At 51.0% G+C, this 21,123-nt stretch overlaps 8 protein-coding genes across 8 annotated transcripts; 4 read left to right on the forward strand and 4 right to left on the reverse strand.

Annotated features, from left to right (window-relative positions):
* Nucleotides 1–420: 420 nt before the first annotated feature.
* On the reverse strand, nucleotides 421–1,498 carry GLYR1-1 (Glyoxylate/succinic semialdehyde reductase 1; the record flags this gene model as incomplete). The annotated part of the gene is made up of 3 exons (XM_036639424.1): nucleotides 421–1,004; nucleotides 1,066–1,222; nucleotides 1,286–1,498. 3 exons carry the CDS (start codon nucleotides 1,496–1,498, stop codon nucleotides 421–423), a joined length of 954 nt encoding a protein of 317 aa, XP_036495627.1.
* Nucleotides 1,499–2,012: 514 nt separating this feature from the next.
* On the forward strand, nucleotides 2,013–2,906 carry stcT-1 (putative sterigmatocystin biosynthesis protein stcT; the record flags this gene model as incomplete). The annotated part of the gene is made up of 4 exons (XM_036639425.1): nucleotides 2,013–2,089; nucleotides 2,149–2,309; nucleotides 2,363–2,661; nucleotides 2,772–2,906. The coding sequence occupies 4 exons, from the start codon at nucleotides 2,013–2,015 to the stop codon at nucleotides 2,904–2,906; spliced, it is 672 nt and encodes a 223-aa protein (XP_036495626.1).
* A 445-nt stretch (nucleotides 2,907–3,351) lies between these two features.
* On the forward strand, nucleotides 3,352–5,911 carry CGCS363_v007577 (Zinc finger protein; the record flags this gene model as incomplete). Its single annotated transcript, XM_036639426.1, has 8 exons — nucleotides 3,352–3,414; nucleotides 3,490–3,517; nucleotides 3,567–3,630; nucleotides 3,709–3,924; nucleotides 3,996–4,200; nucleotides 4,252–5,263; nucleotides 5,317–5,390; nucleotides 5,444–5,911. 8 exons carry the CDS (start codon nucleotides 3,352–3,354, stop codon nucleotides 5,909–5,911), a joined length of 2,130 nt encoding a protein of 709 aa, XP_036495625.1.
* Nucleotides 5,912–6,394: 483 nt separating this feature from the next.
* Nucleotides 6,395–7,911, reverse strand: GA2OX2 (Gibberellin 2-beta-dioxygenase 2; the record flags this gene model as incomplete). Its single annotated transcript, XM_036639427.1, has 7 exons — nucleotides 6,395–6,490; nucleotides 6,543–6,880; nucleotides 6,933–7,019; nucleotides 7,075–7,147; nucleotides 7,196–7,500; nucleotides 7,556–7,768; nucleotides 7,851–7,911. 7 exons carry the CDS (start codon nucleotides 7,909–7,911, stop codon nucleotides 6,395–6,397), a joined length of 1,173 nt encoding a protein of 390 aa, XP_036495630.1.
* Nucleotides 7,912–8,692: 781 nt separating this feature from the next.
* aldA-2 (Aldehyde dehydrogenase) lies at nucleotides 8,693–12,065 on the reverse strand (the record flags this gene model as incomplete). The annotated part of the gene is made up of 8 exons (XM_036639428.1): nucleotides 8,693–9,278; nucleotides 9,337–9,731; nucleotides 9,809–9,905; nucleotides 9,967–10,052; nucleotides 10,108–10,135; nucleotides 10,934–11,132; nucleotides 11,187–11,613; nucleotides 11,676–12,065. The coding sequence occupies 8 exons, from the start codon at nucleotides 12,063–12,065 to the stop codon at nucleotides 8,693–8,695; spliced, it is 2,208 nt and encodes a 735-aa protein (XP_036495629.1).
* Nucleotides 12,066–12,707: 642 nt separating this feature from the next.
* Nucleotides 12,708–14,327, forward strand: prlL-18 (MFS transporter prlL; the record flags this gene model as incomplete). Its single annotated transcript, XM_036639429.1, has 4 exons — nucleotides 12,708–13,631; nucleotides 13,763–13,853; nucleotides 13,903–14,101; nucleotides 14,159–14,327. 4 exons carry the CDS (start codon nucleotides 12,708–12,710, stop codon nucleotides 14,325–14,327), a joined length of 1,383 nt encoding a protein of 460 aa, XP_036496731.1.
* Nucleotides 14,328–14,397: 70 nt separating this feature from the next.
* On the reverse strand, nucleotides 14,398–15,423 carry CGCS363_v007581 (putative 3-hydroxyisobutyrate dehydrogenase; the record flags this gene model as incomplete). The annotated part of the gene is made up of 1 exon (XM_036639430.1): nucleotides 14,398–15,423. The coding sequence occupies one exon, from the start codon at nucleotides 15,421–15,423 to the stop codon at nucleotides 14,398–14,400; it is 1,026 nt and encodes a 341-aa protein (XP_036496732.1).
* Nucleotides 15,424–16,001: 578 nt separating this feature from the next.
* CGCS363_v007582 (putative transporter) lies at nucleotides 16,002–19,988 on the forward strand (the record flags this gene model as incomplete). Its single annotated transcript, XM_036639431.1, has 8 exons — nucleotides 16,002–16,502; nucleotides 16,561–16,673; nucleotides 16,729–16,944; nucleotides 17,002–17,149; nucleotides 17,209–17,250; nucleotides 17,310–17,448; nucleotides 17,524–17,618; nucleotides 19,089–19,988. The coding sequence occupies 8 exons, from the start codon at nucleotides 16,002–16,004 to the stop codon at nucleotides 19,986–19,988; spliced, it is 2,154 nt and encodes a 717-aa protein (XP_036496730.1).
* Between the last annotated feature and the right edge of the window lie 1,135 nt (nucleotides 19,989–21,123).

Here is a 21,123-nt window from a genome sequence, read left to right on the forward strand (position 1 = left end):
CTTTCTTCAAGGGCAGTGTAAACTCCCGTCTCGTATATCTCCAGTTGTTAACTATTCGAAACACCGTCGATGCCGGCATCCTCCACCTTGGCCCACAACTCTGCACCAATGAACCATAACCAAGTTGCCGTCCGCTCCACTCAACGAACTGGACGAACATCGTCAACGTCGTGACTAGCGCCGATGGTTTAGTGGTAAAATTCTCCGTTGCCATCAAGCAGCGTCGGGGAGCCGGGGGTTCGATTCCCCCTCGGCGCAATCTTTTGCTTTTTGGGCTATTCAGGAAGCTGGATGTTGCCGGTAGACCAAGTTCAAGATTCTTGTGACAACTCGTTGGCCTCAGAGATTGCCACTCACCTTTTGTTCGATCATGGAAGTGGTAAGTGTGTCATTATTTCTCTTGTAGTGTCTGTGTATAAACTACTTCTTTGCATCTCGTTCCTTGCAGGCATCTGAGTAAAAGTCCAGACCCGCTTCTCTCCGAACAGCACCGTACATGGAACTACTATCCAGGGGCCTCTCTGCCTCAAATGCTCGGGCAGCTTCCATGTGTCGCAGCGCCGCTTCGCTCGTCTCTAACCTTGTACCCGCATCTTTCGCGCAGTTCAGCGCATGTCTCAAGTCCTTCATGGCTAGCGCGACGTCGAAACCGGCCTTGCCGTCAGGAGGAGGAGCGTAAGCGCCAGAGGTGATGCGTTTGCTGTAACTTTCAAGCACGGGACCAAACATATCCGAGATCATGTTCTCCAGCACTGGCGAGCCAAGCCCAGTCTTTTCGGCAAATACATGGGCCTCGGAGAGCACCTCCATGAAGGAGACCACGACGATATTTCCGGCGATCTTGAGCAAGCTGGACTTTGTGACGTCGGTTCCCATGGGGATCACGGAACGCCCCATGACACCGTTGAGGTAAAGCGAGATGGCTGATGTCGCGGACTCGGGGCCGGCGGTGACGAAGATAAGCTTTCCGGCAGCGGCCATCGCGGCAGCGCCGAAGACCGGTGCTACGGGGAATATCAGCATATGAATTTGGTACAAAGTTTTGGGATTGCACTGTAAACCTACCGGCAACAAATTGACCGCCGGCCTCAGTGATCTGCTTCGAGACATTCGCGGAGGTATCGGGGTGAACCGTTGAGCAGTCAACATAGATCTTGCCTGTGATGTCGCCTGACTTGATAATCTCGCTCGTGGTATCCTGAAGGACAGCGTCGTTGCTCACCTGAGCGCAATCGTTAGCTCGGAATCTCCATTAAGATCCTGGTTCCATCGTGAGAAAACTTACACAGGAGAAGATGATTGATGACTTCTTGGCTACCTCAGAGACCGTCTCAACAGGAATTGCGCCGAGTTCCTTCAGAGTCTCCCCGCGCGACAGCGTGCGATTTGTGTAGACCAGAGGAGGGGCGCCGGAGGACGAGAGGAACTTTTGCAGGTTCGTGGACATACCAATGCCCATCGACCCGAGGCCGACCCAGCCGATTTGTGTTCCAGACATGATGGCACGCGGTGAAAATGGCTTCGTGTGAGCGCAAGATTTGCGGGAAAAGAAACAAAGAGGCCGTGAGTAGTGTGAGGGCGCACCGAAAGCACGCGAAATGTCACCCATTCATACCCAGCTACTCGTTGCCGATTCCGGCGTTGGACACCGAAGTCTCCGGAGGACGCCTCCGAGGGGCTCGGGCCTGGTCCCTGCAGATCTTGCATGGCAACGGCTGAGCTTTTGTGGATGCCGCCGTCAACCCCAAGGTGTGCTCCACGTGGGGAAAGGCTTCATCGAAGGAGCTCCACGTCGCGACGATACCCGTGGAATACTGTCATGTCGTGGATTTGAAAATGGCGAGATAACGATGGGGAAGAGCTCCCGGACAGATTGCCGAGAAGGGCGTTCTTTGAGTTTATTTACCTGGTCGTTGACCAGCCTCGGGTGTCCTCTCCATCTTCCAGTATCAACCAACATCTTCGGACATACGTCATACTTCATACCCTCGATATACCTTACGTCAGTCAATATGAGTTTCGGAAAGCTTTACTGGTACCCCAAGGCGCCTCGTGCGACTCAGTGTCTCTACATCGCCGAGTACAACAAGTAAGACTACATTTATGCAGCACGTACACTAGAAAAGTGCTAACCAGAGTCGCACCCAGGCTCGATATCGAGTTCGTTGAGGCATGGCCCATTAAGGTCGACCCTAGCAAGGGTGGTGTTGGTCAGGCATACTTGGAGAAGTTCCCTCCCGGAAAGGTCCCGGCTCTTGAGCGTCCCGATGGCTTCACATTGTTCGAGTGTATTCCCGTAGCGATCTATCGTGAGTTGCACCAAGCACCGCTCACAAATGACGGCTATCTGACAGAGTCACAGTGGCAAAGCAAGACCCTAACACCAAGCTCTTGGGCTCAACACTCGAGGAGGAGGCGACGATATTGAAGTGGGCTTCTTTCGCTAATAGCGAGCTCCTTCCCCCCATCATGGCGTGGATCAACCCCGTTAAGGCCAAGGAGCCAGCTGCTCCCGAAGTCCTGGCGGCGGCAGAGAAGAACAGCGAGGGTATGGTCAGCGTTGTGGAGAAGGCTTTGACGGGCAAGAAGTTCCTCGTTGGAGACCAGCTCACGATAGCCGACCTTTTCGTTGTCGCAGCTATTGCCAGAGGATACCAGTTTGTGAGTACCATCACTTTCCCGTTCGTCGGCCTGACTTGCCTCCCCCTCGGGAAAGCAGGGGACCGATGTCGGTGATTTCAGTTTCAATTGCTAACCGCAGCGCTGCACAGGTCTTTGCCAAGAAGTGGACGGAAGCGCACCCCGCCATCCACGACTGGTACTGGCGAATCAAGAGCGACGATATCTGGAAGAAGATTGATGGAGAGCCTTACGTTTTGGACGTGGTGGGAGGAAAGCCGATCTGAAGCGAGCCTGGAGGTGGACAAACACAGTTTCCTGAAGAATGTGAATCAGGAAAAGGAACGATAACGCGCCGGCGGCAGCGGGGGCAACGGAGGCTTCTCCGCATCGATAAGAGCGGAGCCGGATATGAGACCCCGAAATCGCATTTATAGAATTCATGATTGGCCAAACACCCCTTGAACTTGACGGGAACAACCGTGTTCAACTTATCTAATCGTTATTGTCCACCTCATTTCTTATCACGTGGGTGGACAAACTTGACCTGAACGAGATATCTCCTTGTTTATCGGATATCCGCGTCCACTCGGTACGTACTCCGAGCCCGGTCTTGTCCACGGAGACCACCCCGGTCGTCCACCTCCTCCCCCAGACTTTGGCAATAATCCATGGCGATGCGTCGTTCCTCATTCTTCACCATCGGCAAGCCACTTTCTACCTTTTTCCAAGATGGATGTCACTTTACCTCGACCGTTCAAATGCGCTACGTGTAAAAAGGGGTTCACGCGCCAGGTAAGCTATGGGCAAGGACAAGGCGTCCGTTACCAGGATGAAGACTTACATGAAGCCGTGTTACGTCACCTGTAGGAGAACCTGAAGCGCCATGTCAATACGCGTAAGCTAAGCTTCGAGTCCTGTATCTTCACTCGTTAACAATCTGTTAGACCACAAGGGACGGAATGCACCTGTGTTTCCATGCTCTCAATGTAATGCCAAGTTCGCGCGTAGGTACGTAAACGCCTTACACACATACGACGAGGATACTTCAGTCCAAGGGTTCCAATTGAGATGCTGACTTTGTCATAGCGACTTGAGGAAACGCCATGTTGAAAATTGCCACGTCTCGACCTCCGCGTCGCCTTCGAAAACAGCTCCCCCGCCTTCCCTGACACCGACGGTCGGAGATTCTCCAAGCACAGCAGCATGGCTGGATGTACTGCTAACGCATCCCCCGCAACCTCAAGGCGACATGCTTGAGCCGATGCAACAGATCAGCCAGAGCTATGAACAGACATCACCGGCGTATGTCCTTTCGGATAGTCTTGTCAATGGAGTCCTTACTGACAAGACTGCTTTCACTCTAGAATTTCCAGTGAAATCCGTTGCGTCGAGAGCTTCTTCGAAGGCTTCCACCGCAACTTCCCGATACTCCACGAGGCCTCTTTTCACATTGTGTCGACCCAGGTACCGCTCCTGAATGTCATCACTTGTATAGGCAGTCTTTATTGCGAATCGACTGTAGATGAAGCGACCCGCAAGGCAGTCTTTGAGTCGACGTTGTCTTCGCTGCAGCAATATGTCAGTGTATTTTTCGAGGCGTAACGGTGGTACATGAGCTTATCCCCGCAGGTGGAACAAAACCGATCGAGATATCAAGAAACATGGGTTTTGCAGACTTTCCTCCTCCTCGAGTTCCTCGGTATTTACGGCGGCAACGACACGAGCTTCCTCAAAGCGCAACGAATACACCGCGACCTGATCGATGCCATTCGACTACTCCAGATGTCGCAAGATAGTTCGATCGAATCTCTTTCCATGACCTCGGGAGAAGATAGCGGCTACGGTGAAGAGGGTGACGAGGACGACATGCAAGAGCCTGTGAGTGCGGAAGCTCTCAACGAGCAGTGGCAAGACTTCATACGAAAGGAGTCAAAAAAGCGTTGCGTGTACATGCTTTATCTCCTGGATTCCCAGCTCGCGATTCTCTGCAATCTCCGACCGATGCTATCATCTCTCGAGATCAAGTACGACCTTCCATGCTGCGAAGACATATGGTTAGCGCGCTCAGACAGAGATTGGTTCGAGAAGAGGCGACAGCGCTTCAAGTCTTTTGACGAACCCGACGATCAAGCCTACGCGCATGAGACGCCTCCAAGTCAGGGCTTCTTCTACGAAGCGTCTCAGACCCTACTTCACGCCAATCGAAACGACGACAGCCAGAGGGGGCCCGGAGAGAAACACAAGCCGAAGAAACTGAGATTGCTATGGGCATCTCCATTCGCTGCCGTCATCTTGGTGACGCAACTACAGATGATGGCTCGCGAGCTTACCCATGCCAGTTGTCTGCTAGAGCGCCCCAAAGCTCAACGGCGCGCCCTGTCTATATTGACCGATAAACAACACGCGCAAATCTCCCAAGCCCTCAAAAGTATTGCCGAGTTGGTACCGCGAAGTCAGAAGCCAGTCTTCAGCTTCTTCGACTTTGGCCGTATGGATGTTCTGTCGGATAGCCATGATGACCAAACGCCTCTGTGGCACACCTTCTGGATATTGTGGTATTACACGTCTATCACTCTATCGCATCCAGACTCTCTGCTGGTTAGTGGAGTAGTAGAGTCTAACCTGCCGTTGGCTATTGCTAGTAAGCGTTGAGTTTTAGAGAGACAGACAGGATGATCGCTAACTATGTGCTAGCTGCCGGTCACTTGGCAACCCCAAGAAGTAAAGACAAGCGGGACATCTATGAGGATCGTGACGTGTTCAGAATAGTAGGTATCTCGAAGCACCCTTTTAAAACCAGATTTCACTAACAACTGGGTAGCTCAATGATCTTGAAATGGCTCTCGATCTTCTAAATCCGATCAAGTCTACTGCCCCTCCTGCCCTCGAGAACCCCTTCATAACACTCCTCGGCTTCAAGATCTGCCTCGTAGGCTGGCGTCTAGTCCGTCTGACAATGCCAGCCGCACAACGCAGTAACGACAACAGCGGAGGCATGATGCTGGGTAACAGCAATAATGGAAGGTCAAACCCAAGTCGCTTTGTGCTGGACGCCATCATGGCTTGCGTTGGAACTGGAGGAGACGATGATGCAGAGAATGCTGCGGCCGCGCTAGCTATGCTGGACAGACCTGTTGATCTTGCGAGGAGCGAAGTGCGCTTTTTGGAATGGATTGTGGCGAACTTTACGAAGCGAACGACATGGCCAGTCGGAAGCTGGGTTGCGGCGGTCATGCATGAGAGTCTAGCAAAAGCGAGGGAGGCGTACGCAGCGCCAATGAGTGAATGATGACAACGCTTTCTACGACACCCAAAGATTTCCTCCGTCGCTCATATCAAAATATGCGCAGTGTGTGACTTTTATGATTTGTACCAGAAACAACGAACTCATGGCAATGTTTCGAGAGTGTTTGAGTCGGGCTCGTAACTCCAGCATCTGGATGACATGCACAGTACAGTACGAGCGACGGGAGCCTGCGAGAGCACACTTCCTTTTTTTCACTGGCTGTTGAAGAAACCGCGACGGCATGTATCAAGGTTTGTTTTCAGAAGTAGCGCGTCGTCAAAGTCTGATGTTTTCAACGATAACACCCCCCATGACCAGAGTGGCAGTGATGCAGCCTCCAATTGGGGACCGAAATGTTGTGAAGATGCTTTGTTTCACAGTGTTCATCATCAAAGTGAACGCGTTGATTCAGATGAAAAAGTTCTCATTAATGCTACAAAATACGCCAAGTCCCATCCAAAGACAAAGTCATACACATTCCACATCCTAAGTTGACTTGACAGTCGGAAGGCTGTACTGAAGACGGGGCACGTTGTCGAACTTTCCGAGACTCTTGTGGCCCTCGGGGTCGGGGTACTCACCCTGAATTACTTGTCAGATTTGTAAGTAGAGAATAGGCTGGTTTGAGACTTACGTCGAAGGGATCCTGGTGCTTGCCCTCCTCGCGAGGACGGTCCATGTCAAAGTCGTATCGCTTCCAGCCGTGCTTGCGGGCATCGAGGTAGTCGGCCATGCAGAAGACACGGTCGTCCATGGGCTTATCGGTACCCATCTTCTGAAGAAGAGGAGAGTTCTCGATAGGAACGAGCTCACGCTCGTCTGCAGGGCGGGAGAAGTAGATGACACCGATACGGCGGAGGTGGCGCTGGTCCTCGGGCGGGGTCGTGACGCGGTGGATAGTAGCCTTAAAGAGACCGCCGGTAAGGCGCTCGAGGGCCTCGCCGAAGTTGACGACGATGCCATGGGGTTGGTCTATGGCGACTGTCAGATGACGGTTCTTGGGTGCTTTCGTGTGGTGACTTACGCTTGACATATCTGTAGCGGCCAGTGTGATGGCAGAGAACCTGAAGAGCGGCGACAGGCTGGGAGAAGAGGAAGGTCCAAGTGCCCCCTGCGTTTTAATGTTAGCGACGCCATGTCCTTGGTCAACACGATTGATAACTCACAGTCAGTGTGGCCAGCCAGGAAGATTTGGCGGTACTTCTCGCTCTCCTCCTTGGTACGAGGCTCGCACATCATCTAGCTTGGGTCAGTCAGGTTCCTGCAAGTACCGACGACAACACTCACGTAGCGGAGATACTCGGTCTTAGATCCTCCGGGGGCATGGGTCGAAAGCACAGCCTCCTCGGGGACTTGGAGAATGTCGGCAACAATCCTCAAAAGCTTCACCAGGATGTTGGTTCTGATGTAGCTCATAACCTCGTATGTCTCCTCCATGAATGGGCGGATGATCTCGGGGTGGTCGCGGTTCTTGGGGTCATGGACCAGCATGTTGTAGTGATCAAGCGCCTTGGGGAAGCCGCCCTTGTGGCCCAGAGGGCCGGCGGGCTTGTATCCTGCGTACAGACCACGGGCGTCCTCTTCAGGAGTAACTTATCATCTGTCAGTATTGCTCCAAGCCAAGAAGGATGCTTCCTCAATGCTTACCTTCATAAGGAGCCTTCTCATCGGGCTTCAGCGTCATTGCCGCGTTGGCGATGCGCATCTGGCGTTGGTAGGTCTCGTCAGAAATGCCATGGTTGGTGAGCGTCAAGAAGCCGTAGCCGGTGGCGGCCTCGTAAAGGTCCTTAGCAAGCTGCTTGCGGCCCTCGGGATCGTCGAATTTGGCGAGATCAATGTTGACAAGGTCGACGTAGTCCACTGCAAAGCGGTCTGTGGTCAGCCTTATCCTTGCAAGTGCAAATGCAAATGCAGTTGGTTCTGTGCAGTCTGGGGTACTCACAGTCCTCCTTGGTAGGGGGAGGCGGTGTGTAAGGCGGAAGCTGGTTGATGTCGGCGACCATATTGGGCAAGCGAAGATGTGTGTGAATCTTGAAAGGATCTTGAAATTGGTATCTGTAGTTCGAAAGTCTTCTTGATCTTTGGATGCTCGACTTGATTGATGATGTGCGTGGTGAGTGAGTGGTTCTTCAGACTTCACTGAGTCGATGAAGTCTTGATTGATATACGACTGAAAGGATACCACGCTTAGAGTATGAAGATGATGTTTTGTCACACACGGTCACAAGAAAGGTCTGCGAACAAGATGCAGGATGTGGTGCGATGCTCCGCGAAACGTCCACAATGGCTCTCAAGTCCTCCGCCTGGCTCAAACGGACGTGGGGCCAGTGGCGGTTCCCAATATCCTTGCAACTCAGCTCTTTCGTCACGGGTTGGTGGATTGGTAGTGCTGCAGCAATGTGGAAAAGGGCGAGTGCCTCCCTCCGGCACGGAGTGGACTGTGGACGTGGAGCTCCTCTGTGCGACGGGCGCGGGGAAGAGGAGCTCCTCCCGGGGCAACGCCCACCTACACGAAGCTTATCCACGCGACTCATTGCCAAGAAGAGGGTTCTCCGGTAAGTGTTTGGCGGGCTAAGCTCCCGATTCTGCCTGAGACTCGGCGAATCGGTGAGTTGGCCGCGGCGGCACCACACTCAATGCGTGAGCACCTGGCCATCAAGATTCAGGCGTGGAGGCTGGGGAGTATTAGGAACGGCAGGTGCAGCCACCTTTACTTGATAATTGCCAAGCACCTATGAAATGGTAACTGCTTATCCTGTTTTCCTGATTGATTTCGCAGCGTAATTACAACATGATTCCTATAGTCTTCAATTGCGTAAAGCCGTAGATCGCGTCTTCTCCCAAGTCCTTCCCGTTGCCACTCTGTCTGTACCCACCGAACGGAAGGGCATGGGAGATCTTGTTGTAACAATTCACCCAAACTGTTCCCGCCTCAAGCTCTTTCGCCATTTTGATTCCCTGCTTGATATCAGACGTGAAGACTGCCGCGGCGAGCCCGTAACAGGTGTCGTGCGCCATTTCCAAAGCTTCCTCCTCGTCACGAAAGGATGCAACTGCCACGACTGGCCCAAAAACCTCTTCTCTTGCAATCCCCATGTCCACTTTGACGTCGCGGAAGATCGTAGGCTCAATAAACCAGCCAGAAGGGCTACGTCCCCCCGTTGCGCAAATGGCGCCTTGAGTCTTCGCGTTTTCGATCATGCCCATGATCTTAGAGTGCTGGCTGCCGCTGATCTGAGGACCCAGAAAGGTTTTGTCGTCGAAGGGATCCCCAAGTTGGTTTTTCCTTGCTCTTTCAACAAACTTGGTGATGAAAGACTCGTAGACGCTTTCATGAACGAAGACGCGGCTACTCGCACAGCAGTTTTGTCTAGGAGAAATAGTCTCTGAGTCAGTAAAATCAAACCAAGGGATTCATAACGACTTACCCCATGTTGTAAAATATGCCGCCATTCACCCACTCGACCACCTCGTCCAGGTCAGCGCTTCCAAATACAATACTTGGCGACTTGCCACCCAGCTCTAAAGTGACCTTCTTCAGGTTGCTATCTGCGGATGCATGCAAGATGCCCTTTCCCACAGCAGTGCTTCCAGTAAAAGATACTTTCGCAACGTCTGGATGATTGGACAATGCAGCTCCGGCTTCGTGTCCAAGACCTGGTACGATATTCACAACACCTGGGGGGAATTCGGCCTCGACAATCAGCTTCCCCAAATACAACGCTGAGAGCGGGGTGAGTTCTGCGGGTTTTAGAACAGCGACGTTTCCAGCAGCCAAGGCAGGCCCGAGTTTCCAACCACACATCAGGATTGGGAAGTTCCACTGAAAGGTCGTTAGACAAGTCCATCGAGTTTTAGAGCTCCCGTGTGCTGGCGGGTCAAGAGAAGTAATCAGCTTACGGGAATAATAAGACCGCAGACCCCTAAAGGCTCTCTCAGGGTGAGGTTCAGCATGTTTGGGTCAGTCTCAATGCTGTCACCCTTAATCTTGTCTGCCCTGAATATTTGAAGATGCGGTGAGTAAACAGAAGCAAAGCCCAGGACAGACCAAAACTGACCATCCCGCATAGTATCGGAAACAGGCCGCACACGCGAGAACATCGGCAACTTTGGCCAGCTTGACAGGTTTTCCAGCATCGATTGACTGCAACGGGAATTTAGTGTTTGGCGAGTTGGTCCAAGGCCTGATAGACACGCACCTCAATCTTTGCCAATTGGTCTGCATCTCTTCCAATAAGATCAGCAAGGCGATTCAGGAGTCTTCCCCTTTCATTAGGTGTCGTCTTCCTCCAACCCCGACATGCTTGCTTTGAGGAAACCACTGCAGCATTGATATCGGCGCTGCTTCCTCGAGAAAACGAGTAAATTGATTGTCGGGTGTAAGGATTGATAGATTCGAGGGTACTACCGTCCTTGGAGGCATGGAATTCATTGTCAATAAAAACACCCGTCGGTTGATCATATGCCGTACCATCCGGCAAGCTGATGCGTGTCTGATATTGAACGGACATTATCGTTACAGTTTCTCGAAGTCTAGTACACTAATTGGGAAAAAAGAATCAGTCAAAACTTTGAATCATGTCGCCGTATGCTCTGTTTTATGAAAAGTCCCACCGCAGCGACTGTTCAACGTCATGTACGTTGAATGATTTCCCACTTCAACCCCTGGGTCAGTAAATCTCCAGCGTCTAGAGCTCTGCGGACTTCCATTCCCGCTCGATCAAGCTGTGGATAAGATTGGCAGACCAGCAGCCCAAGGGACGGCGCGGACTTCCACCTCCGCTTCTGGGCCAGCCCCAAGCCTGATGGAGGCCCACACAGCGAAAGAATCTTGGTTTTATTTCAACCAAGCCGTTTTGAAAAGATTTGTTCAGTTCATATTCAGAAACTTCTCCAAAAGAAAATGCGGCATGTTCTCATTCATAGTGATTCTGCACCTGCAACCCCTTGAACTGGAATGACGTTCCTTCCCGCTTATCCAGCACCTTTTTGTGATGCACATCTTTCACTCGTGCCCGCACATACTCCGTTCCCGATGGCACCGGTTTGCTCAAATCCTTATCTTCTTCTCTGATCAATCCGAGACGGTCAAGAAGCGGGGAAGGTACTGTTCTCATGGGTGTGTGGTCTCCCGGACGACTAAAGTATAGCAGTCCTAGTCGAGGGATGTCGATTTGGTCTCTGGGAGGCTTGACCACACGATGAATGGTTGACTTGATGAACCCTGTCTTCGAGTCAGAAAAGCAAGGAAAGTTGCTAGGGAAAAAGGTTGACTTACCATTCGTGAGGAACGTCAGGGTGTCCGCAGCGTTACAGGTTATGCCCCCTTCGACGGGCTTCACATATTTCCAATCCCCCTCGGGAGTCCGGATTTGCAACCCAGCAACATGCTGAGAGAAAAGAAGAGTCAAACTGCCAAAGTCTGTGTGTCCTCCCTTTGAGTATGCCTGCGCTTTGTCCCACTCTTCGTCCGTCCGAACATTGTAGATCATGTACCGCAAATGATCATCGGAGACTTCATCATAAGCATGTGCATCTGCAAGGTAATTCTCTGGTAGTTCCAGGATGATTGCAATCAGAACGAAGAGCTTCCGAGCAACTTCCCAGACGTCGCGATGGAAGTTGCGGATCTCGTCCCAGTTGTCTTCCACGACACGATGGCGACCAACCTGTGTCCAGGCAGGGATGTCTTTATGGATGTTCAGCTGAGCTCTTGTCAGAAACCTTGTCGTCAAATGGGAATTCTCAGAGAAGCACTGTCTCATACCATCTCAATGTTCTCTTTGACGCCTGTGTCACCAATCCATCTCTCGTTCTCTCTGTATCCGAAATACTCGCCTTCTGCGAAGTTGCAAGGGAATCTTCTCTTCTCATCAAGTGGTTCCTTGAAAAACGTGTTTCCGATACTGAATTGCCGTAGGATACGTTCATCATCGATACCAGTGCCGGTAACGACCCAGAATCCCACTCGCGTGATAGCATCATAAAGTTGTTTCGCGAGATCTTGCTTGCCCCCCGGCTCATCGAACCGCGAAAGATCAATGGTAGTAAGAGGAGCCCAGTCTAGATCCTCTTTAGTCTCTTGGGGGCGTGACCAGGGCTTGACAAGCAATGTGCCAGTTGTAGTTGGCGGCGGTGAAACTGCGGAAGGGGCCATGATAGTGATTAGGATCTGGAATTTGATTGAAATCCAAAAGAACAATGGTCATCAAAATTTATTGAGCCTCATTTATAACTGGATCTTACTCCAGTACTACACCCTCATACTTGAGGTTATTCAGGCGGGGTAGTTAAACGATCGGCCATTGCGTGCTTGGGAACCCCAACAACGTGCTCATCGGGAATAAAAACAGCGTATCACCACAGGCTCATATCGAATCCTTCAAACGATATTTCTCCACCTTTATTGTCCGAAAGCATGCATGAATGATACCGAAATGTGGTGTTGAGTATGGCGTCCAAGATGTCGTTACCGCATCCCAGCCTGAGACGGCAGGGAGCTGCAGCTCATAGTGTCGCTGGCAGTTGGTATTGGACGGGGGAGCTCCTTCGCCATTCCGGTTATCATGTCGTGATGGATTGGAGATTTCTAAAGAAATGATATCGCGATTGGTAACTACCGGCGGGTTGGTAGAACCATCTTCCCTTTCGGATTATGCTTCACATGTTTCTTACTAATGTCTACCGAAGGATTACTCTTCTGTGGAATAAAGTCTGTTCATATTCAAGGCATACAGGACTGCGTTCATTTACTCCCATTTACTCCCAGCCACTGGTACACCAATCCTCTTCCATCAAGATGGCGGTCGCTAAGGACCCGATCGGCACCATTGCTCAGGTTGCCAACGAAACGCAGCTATTTTCTGAGAAGGGAGCTGGATCAACAACCGAAGCGACATCGAACCCTGATATTGAAGCCACCCCAAAGGACGCGGCTTTTGAAAAACGGATAATGCGAAAGATTGACCTCTGGCTTGTTGGCTTTTACTCTCTCGTGTACGTCTTCCGGGTTATTGACAGCGCAAACTATTCGAACGCCGCCATCATCAACCTAGAGGCCGGTACAGGCATCAAGAAACAGCTCGGCTTCACGCCTTCGCAGTGGGCATGGACGCTTTCCATCTTCTCTTACAGCTATCTTATCTTCGAGCCTACCAATACGGTACTTTTAAAGCTGTTCAAGCCGTCAAGATGGATGTTCATCCTGATCATGGCGTGGGGCATATCGGCGTGTTGCTCCGCAGCAGCAACAAACTTCTCAGGCATGATGTGCGTGCGATTCGCAATTGGTGCGGCAGAGGCTGGATTCTTCCCGTCTGTTTTGTTTCACTATGCTTTCTGGTACAGACCTGAGGAAATGGCCTTGCGCATAGCCTTTTTCTACTCCGTGGGACAGGTATCCAGTGCACTCTCTGGTCTGTTGGCGTACGCAATTTCATACATGGACCAACTTGGAGGGGTCTCAGGATGGCGATGGCTGTTCATCCTTGAAGGTTTACCTGCTATAATCCTGGCCTTCTTTGCTTTTGGTCTACCCGACTACCCTGAGTCAGCGAAGATCCTCACCGAGGAGGAAAGGCTCTATGTGAAAGAGAGGCTTGCGAGCACTGCGCCCAAGGGTGGGTCACATTGGGACTTCAAATCTCTGAAAGTCATGGCCAAAGACCCAACCCTCTATACCTTCAGTCTTTGTTGGATCTGCCATGGTATTGGAGGTTTCGGGGTGGGATTCGCATTGCCTACGGTGATCTACCAGTTAGGATTCACCACTACGGCGTACTCTCAGTTGATGAACATCGCAAGTTTCCACCCCAACGAGACCAATTTGCCATGGACTCCACTAATTCTCTTTAGCCGCCATACGTCTCGGCATTTCTACTTCTCAATGCTTTGGGTTTCATGCTGCAGAGGAAGTGGATCAGACCCTGGGTTACTGCAGTGGGGAGTAAGTTTTGAAGACATCTCACAAGACACCAGGAAACTGACTGTCCTAGTTGAATCAACAATCATCGTGTGTTACATCATTCTTCTTCTCGTTGATAACCCGATTGTCCGCTACCTCTGCTTGATCGTCTCTGTGGCCTGCGCTGGGTGTGCGTACCCAGTTATCTGGCCTGAACGAATCAGGGCGCTGGAGGGAACAGTGGCATCAGGAATCGGTATTGGCCTTACAAATGCGTGTGCGCAGTTCGGGTATGTTCGAGCCCTATTTCCAACATTCAACTGGACTACGCTGACTTTGTTCCATAGTGGAATTGTAGGCCCGCATGTCTTCAGCACGGTGTTTGGTCCCAGATACCGCATCTCATATGGCGTCAATCTTTCGGTTTTGGTGGTTGGCATCTGCTCAATTCTGACAAGTTGGTTTCTCGTTATCAAGAAAGATCGGAAACGAGCTGCAGCACTCCAAGGAGAATAGATTTGGAAACGCGTCATTAGATGAGAACTAAGTTGGTTGTCAAAGTACACGCAATTATGCATCTACCCTATCAAGGCGTCTCAAAATCGCGAGGCTCGTCACACTCCTTCAGCCCGACCGCGGTAGGCAATTCAAAACCGGCCTTCCTCTCCCATAACTTCAGACACTCAGTGTAATCCGCACTTTGCTCCACATTGGGCTCCTCTAGAGCCTCCTTGAAAAGCCCATGCATGTGTTTCGCGAGCTGCGTGTCAATGCCCATTTTCCCACACAGTTCAAGGTTGATGCCCAAGTCCTTCACAAGTAGAGCCAACCCATATCCGCTAGCATACGTTCTTGTTAGCCCCTCGGCCCTGATGGAGTGAGCTGTGCCGTAGTTACGGCCAGTGCCAACATTAAGAACGTCCGTGATCTGTGCAGGATCCAAGCCCATCTTGCGACCGACGATGAAAGCGTCGTTAAGAGCTGCGATACCGGCAGCGGTGACGTAGTTGTTGAAAGTTTTCATGACATGGCCGCTACCCAAAGGACCCATAACAAAACGCCATCGAGACATGGTCTTCAAGACGGGCATTGCGAAGTCAATGTCTTCCTGGGCCCCGCCAATCATGAAGGTAGCCTCGCCATCGTTGATCCCGTGCATTCTGACCTGGGTGACTGGAGAGTCCACTAGGCGGAGCTGGTACTTCTCGAGGTCCTTGCCCAGTTGCTGGGTGCCAAAAGGATCCGAAGAGGAAGTGTCAACAATGACACAGCCTAAAACGTCTTCATCAGCAAATCGCTCAACAGAAAGACTGTTGAATATCCTACCAGGCTTCATGTAAGGAGCAATGCCTTGCTCTCCGAGGAGGATGTCTCGGACGATGTGGCCGTTTGGCACCATGGTGATCAACACATCGACGTCCTTGAATGCGTCCGGCCCAGCGCCAGCCTCTTCAACCGGAAGGTTCTTATTTTCAATAACAAACTTTTGTTGCTTCTCCTTGTCCGCATCACGAACAATTGTCTTGAAGCCCTTCTGAGCAACATTCTGAGCCAGCGGCCCGCCAGCGAGCCCCAGGCCAATGTAGCCAACAGATTTTATGGTTGAAGTCATGATGAACAAAGAATAATCAATAGTCAGAGATTTGTGACAAGTCGATAATCGCTTCCGATGATGTAACAGACATTGGACGGATGTCCTTTTCTAGTGAATGGGCATACGGTCGCGTTCTTGAGGCTGGTACGGCCTCGAAACTGGATGAGATCGATACTTTCCCACGGACATCCATTTCCGTCATGCAACTTCTGCACGGAAACATAATGAGAAGAAGTTTGGTGGCGTAAGTGCCTCCGCATGGTTTGAATTGATGAGGAGCTGATGATAAGAGTCTGGCTGCGTATCTGACTGACGGGCATCCGCCTCCGTCTTGTTCAACCCCACCTACATGGTATGCTGTTTGGCCAGGGAGCTTGTGCGCTAACGCACCCCAGATAAGACGACCTCGGGAGTTCGTCTCGCACTTTCAGGGGCTTGGCGATTTAATCCCAGCGAACTGATAAGCCATATTTGTCCTTCAATACAAGAGGAGCCAGTGAAGGCGCAACAGAAGTCAATGACATCGTCAAAATCTTGTAGAGTTCATAAGTTTGCGACTTTTTTTTTTTTTTTCCAATGACAAGACGCAGTCTACAATGGATCCCAAACTCGACATGATGGCGCAGGACAAGCCCCATCCGGAAGAAGCAGGCAATGCCTTGTCAAGCTCGACTCTCATTCCCGATAGTCAGCTCGAAAAGCAAGTCCTCCGAAAGCTGGACTTGCGACTTGCACCACTTTTCGCGACCCTTTACTTTGTAGCGTACCTCGATCGAAGCAATATCGGAAATGCGGCTGTAGCCGGCCTGACCGAAGACCTTGGTCTGTCTGGTTCTCAGTTCAGCACCGCCGTCAGTGTCTTCTTTGCAACGTATGTTGCATTCGAGCTTCCGGTCGTCCTTGCGATGAGGAAGCTTAAGCCACATCGAGCTATTTCTATAATGTGCTTTGGTTGGTCAGTCGTCACAATTGGTACAGCATTCACCAAACGGTTTGGGGACTTGGTGGCTGTTCGTCTTCTCCTGGGCTTGTGTGAAGCAGGCTTCTTTCCTTGCCTTTCTTTGTACATCACGATGGTTTATAAACGGGAAGAGCAGGTACGTGGAAGCCTCAAAGTAAACGTATTGAGAGAGTGCTAACAACCTCGGGACACAGGGTTTGCGATTGGCATACCTCTTCACTTCGGTCTCACTCGCTGGCATGTTCGGAGGGTTGATTGCAACGGCGATTACCAAGATTGGGCACAGCGCAGGGCTTAGAGCTTGGAGGTATGTTTCATGAACATCTCTTCATCCCTTTCGTATCTGATAGGTCGAACTTCAGCTGGCTCTACATTATCGAGGGGCTGATATCCCTACTTGCTGTTACGTGGGTGTGGTTCGGATTGCCGAATGATCCAACCCGAGCGAAGTTTTGGAAACCAGAAGAGAGAGAAGTGATGCTTGCTCGAGAAGCGCAACGACAAGAGTATTTGGGAAGTCAAGTATTTGAATGGAAGGAGGTCTTCAACGCCTTCAAAGACCCTAAAGTCTATTCCACGTTAGTATTCAGCCCCTGTACGTACATCAAATTGCTGACGCTCTTATTTTTCTTGAGTGCTTTGATTCAATTCTTCCAGGACATTATCTTGTATGGGTTCAGTACTTTCCTGCCTTCTATCCTGCGACTTGATCTGGGGTTCACCGCACTTGAGGCACAATATCTCAGCATCCCAGTGTATTTCGTGGGAGGTCTCAGCTTTTTTGTAAGCCGTCCTAGTTCCCCGTGTTGTAAGAGACGTCTATGTGACTAATGGCTGCGTAGACAGCTGCTATTCTTGGAGACAAGTGGAGGCTTCGAGGAACGGTGAGAACTTCAGAAACCCTTCAACTTGATGTTTGGATTGCTGATCTCAGTCGACAAAGTTCCTTCTGGGCCTTGACGTGTTTGCGGTCGTTGGGTATGCGATCCTTCTTGGTGTTGCAAATAGTCCTGGCATCCGATACTTTGCGTGCTACCTCATCGCTATCCCGCTTTACTGCGGACCCGGTCTCAACGAAATCTGTGAGTGTGGTTCCCTCTTTCACTATGGGAAAAGACGACAACTGGTAACGCAGATGAGCTGACGCTTGTGGTTAGGGATCAATAACAACATGGCTCCTCATTACCGGCGAGCCACAGCGATTGGGTTGCAGCAGACTATCGGAAATATTGCCGGCATAGTTGCTCCTCAAGTATATCGTTCAGCGCCTTACCGCTTGGGACATTGGTGCTCACTTGCTTCTGCCATTATTTGTATTGTCCTCATAGCTGGTCAGATATGGTATCTGCGATTGTTGAATCAGAAAAAGGAACGGATCGAGAAGGGAGAATTGAGTGATGACAGAAAGGAGACTACAGGAGAAGGACAGTTGGAATTTCGTTATGTTTACTAGGCTCAGTCGGCATCAGGGGGCATCGACGATAACAGTTCGATAGCAGGTTGCAGCCCCAAATCGCATACGCTCTCACCACTCGGCTATTCATGTTATCTAATGCTAGGGGGTTTGCACCAATAACACAACCTACATCCTGCTCGGGACTCAATGCACCCCTATCTGGTGGCGGCAGCGGACATCCGCCCCCGTCTGTGGGTCTCCAGAACTGGGGAACATCCTGGGAATGGGTCATGTTCCCCGGATAATGCACCCTCCCCGCTCCGCGGAGAGCGTGGCAGTGACGAACGAGATGGCCAAAATAGCGCTTATCTTATCATTCAAGCCCCTCCTCTATCTGACATGGCACTGATGTGTTCGTTCGGGACGCAGCAAAATACTGTCTGTAATAGAATAACGGCTGGAATCTTTGGGTTTTACACGGCGTCTCCCTCCGGACATACTGTTCCTCACGATGAATGAAAGCCCGGAGGCCGATTCAAAGACCCCAATAGGAGAGGTTGTGACTACTTCGTAGGTGGATTGACTTGGTACCATGACTCGTTGACATTTTGTCTGATATCGTGGAATATTAGATGCGAGCGGTGTCGCCGACGAAAGGTACAATAGCACTGCCCGCTAATACCAGTCTCAGCTTGAAATGTGTCTAACACTGCGAGTTTCGAGTTCAGATCAAATGCGACCGTCGAAAGCCATGCGCACGATGTCGAAAGGCCGGAACAGAATGCATGAGGGCGGGCACCGGGGAGAAGCAAAGGTGGGTGGTTTCTTTCCCAAGACCACGGTTGTCTCAACGTCTAGGTCGTGTCTTCTGTTCCTTGCTGAATATAACATGATAACTCTCGAAGGCCTGTGCCTAAGACATATGTCCGCGCACTGGAAGGGCAAGTCGCATCCCTCGAAGTCTTCATCCGAGAGTTAGCAGCGGCAGACTCAGAGCACCGGGAGCGAATGCTGCTTTGCTATGTTGCAACAGGAGAACCGACTGCATCCCAGAATGAACCGGAGATCATCCCAAGTGATCCCAGCGCAAGCATAAGTCACGAGAATTCCAAGTCACCTCAAGAAGCCGATGAAGCCGGGCTAGCTCGCCCAAGAGCTGGCCAGCTAAGAAAACTTGCCAAGGGCAACTCAGCTCATTTTTACGGAGGGACCAGTCTTTTCAACATATACATATGCGATAGAGAGAATCATACATCGCCATGCACTGACTGGTCCATGACAACAACAGTTGCCGACGACATACTCGCCAGCGCTAACGCTGACCAGCCCTCCGAGATCACAAGCCCCCGTAACAGCTGTTTCCAGTACGCACCTCACGATGACGTATCGCAGCGTCTGATGGCCTCCTTCTTCAGGGAGCAATACCCTTACAACATGTACATCTATCGAGAGTACTTTCTTCGCGACTACGATGTTGGGACTGGTCGCTACTATTCCGATTTCCTTCTTTTCGCAATATGCGCCATGGGATCCCTTGCGACTGGCGACCCTCAAGACATACAACTTTTTGATGTGTTTTCTGCTCAGGCTCAACAGCTGCTGTACTCGGCTCTCGACCGGCCTGACCTCACTAGCTTGCAGGCTCTACTTCTTCTCGGTCAATGCGAGATTGGGCGTGGTCGTGCTTCGAAAGGTTGGTTGTTCTGTGGCATGGCATTTCGTTTAGCCCACGAGATGGGTCTACACCTGGACCCGAATAACTGGAACAGAACCTCTGAGCCAGATGTTGATCGAGAGATTTTGCGCCGCGCCTACTGGGCCGCCTTCATTGTCGACAAGCAGCTGAGTCTCTACTTTGGACGACCGCCAGCTCTGTATTTGTATGAATCAGATGTTCGGAATACCGTTAGACTCCCATACCCGCCTGACTGGGAAGGGCTGCTCGACACATATATCGCGCCCGGCCTGTCCGTTACGGCGTTCGAAGACGGGATTGCTCTCGTTGGGGCCTTGATTCATCAAGCTGAACTGTCAAAGATCCAACATAGTATCATTACCGAACTCTTCGAAAATCGTCGGTCGAGAACACACAATGCCAACACCGCTGCAACTGTTCAGAAGATTCATGTCTCCTTGACAAAGTGGCTGGCAAGCCTACCCGGGAAGCTTTACTGGAATCAATGGACAGTTGGTCAAGTCCCAGCGTGTGTCCTTCATCTACAGTGAGTCATGCGTGTCCCTTCAAACCTCTTCTCTGACAAGTCGTAGCATGCGTTTTCATACTGCAATGATAATTCTGCATCGCCCGCCGCGCCACCTTTTGTCGCAGCCAGATGTTGCATCCAGTGAAGATGTGGAAATATGCTATGAGTCGCTACAGGCCATTCTACGTCTACTCAGGAGCTACAATCGGTTTTATCGTTACGACTGCCTGCCGATTGATTTCGTTCACACTCTTGCTACCGCGGCGGGAACCATAATGATGAGACACTATCTAGAAGGAACGCCATGGGATGAGACACAAACTTGTCAAGCATTGACACGCATTCTCGAAGCCATGACTGCTGTCCAGAATGCATGGCCGTGCGTAGGTGAGATTAAAGACAGCATTATTCAAGTAAGCCGGAGAGAGGAAGGGGGCATCCCGGGGGCCGATGCACTTGCAGACTTTACTCTGATGACCGGGCTTTCAGGGCCAGTTGCGGGCAGCGATGTAGATAAGATGTTGCTTTCGGAAGGCGGTATGTTCGATGCTGATGCCGGTTTGCTGGTAACCGATGACTTTCTCGGGGGCACGTTCCCGTGGATCGCGGGTGATTAACAGGGAATCACCAGGCTGTGAAGCACAATAATTAGAAGTTCACGTTAATATCTGAGAGAAGACATGATACTTATCAATACTCCCAGTTTATCGTCAGCTTATCTACTCGACACGTGTATCAGGATGCACTTATAATTCTCGAATTCCTCTGACCAGGATCCGTGGATAACGTTGACTGAATCCGATACCGACACATGGAGTACAGCCTTGACTCACCTCATTCTTCGAGAGACTCGGACAAAGGTCTTTTGACGACTCGCGAGACATATAGAAGCCCATTTCTGTCTCAGGGTAGTTAAGCAACATCTTGCAGCGGTTGCCCTCAATTGGAATCGCACCAAAGTTACTTGATACAGGTCGCTACGTTGAGCAGTATTCGCCTTGGCGAGAATGCCAAAATGATGCATATCAAGATATCTCACCCGTTGTAGCGGCATCAAACACACTACCGAGCACATCCCTGAACTTAACTTCCTTCGCTACGACAGGGGGTCTTGGGCAGGCAAGCTGTTACCTTAGTCAAGTCTGGATGAACATGTG

This window comes from Colletotrichum siamense, assembly GCF_013390195.1.
Source record: "Colletotrichum siamense strain Cg363 chromosome Unknown KSG_Cg363_contig04, whole genome shotgun sequence".
In the NCBI taxonomy this organism is placed as follows: domain Eukaryota; kingdom Fungi; phylum Ascomycota; class Sordariomycetes; order Glomerellales; family Glomerellaceae; genus Colletotrichum; species Colletotrichum siamense.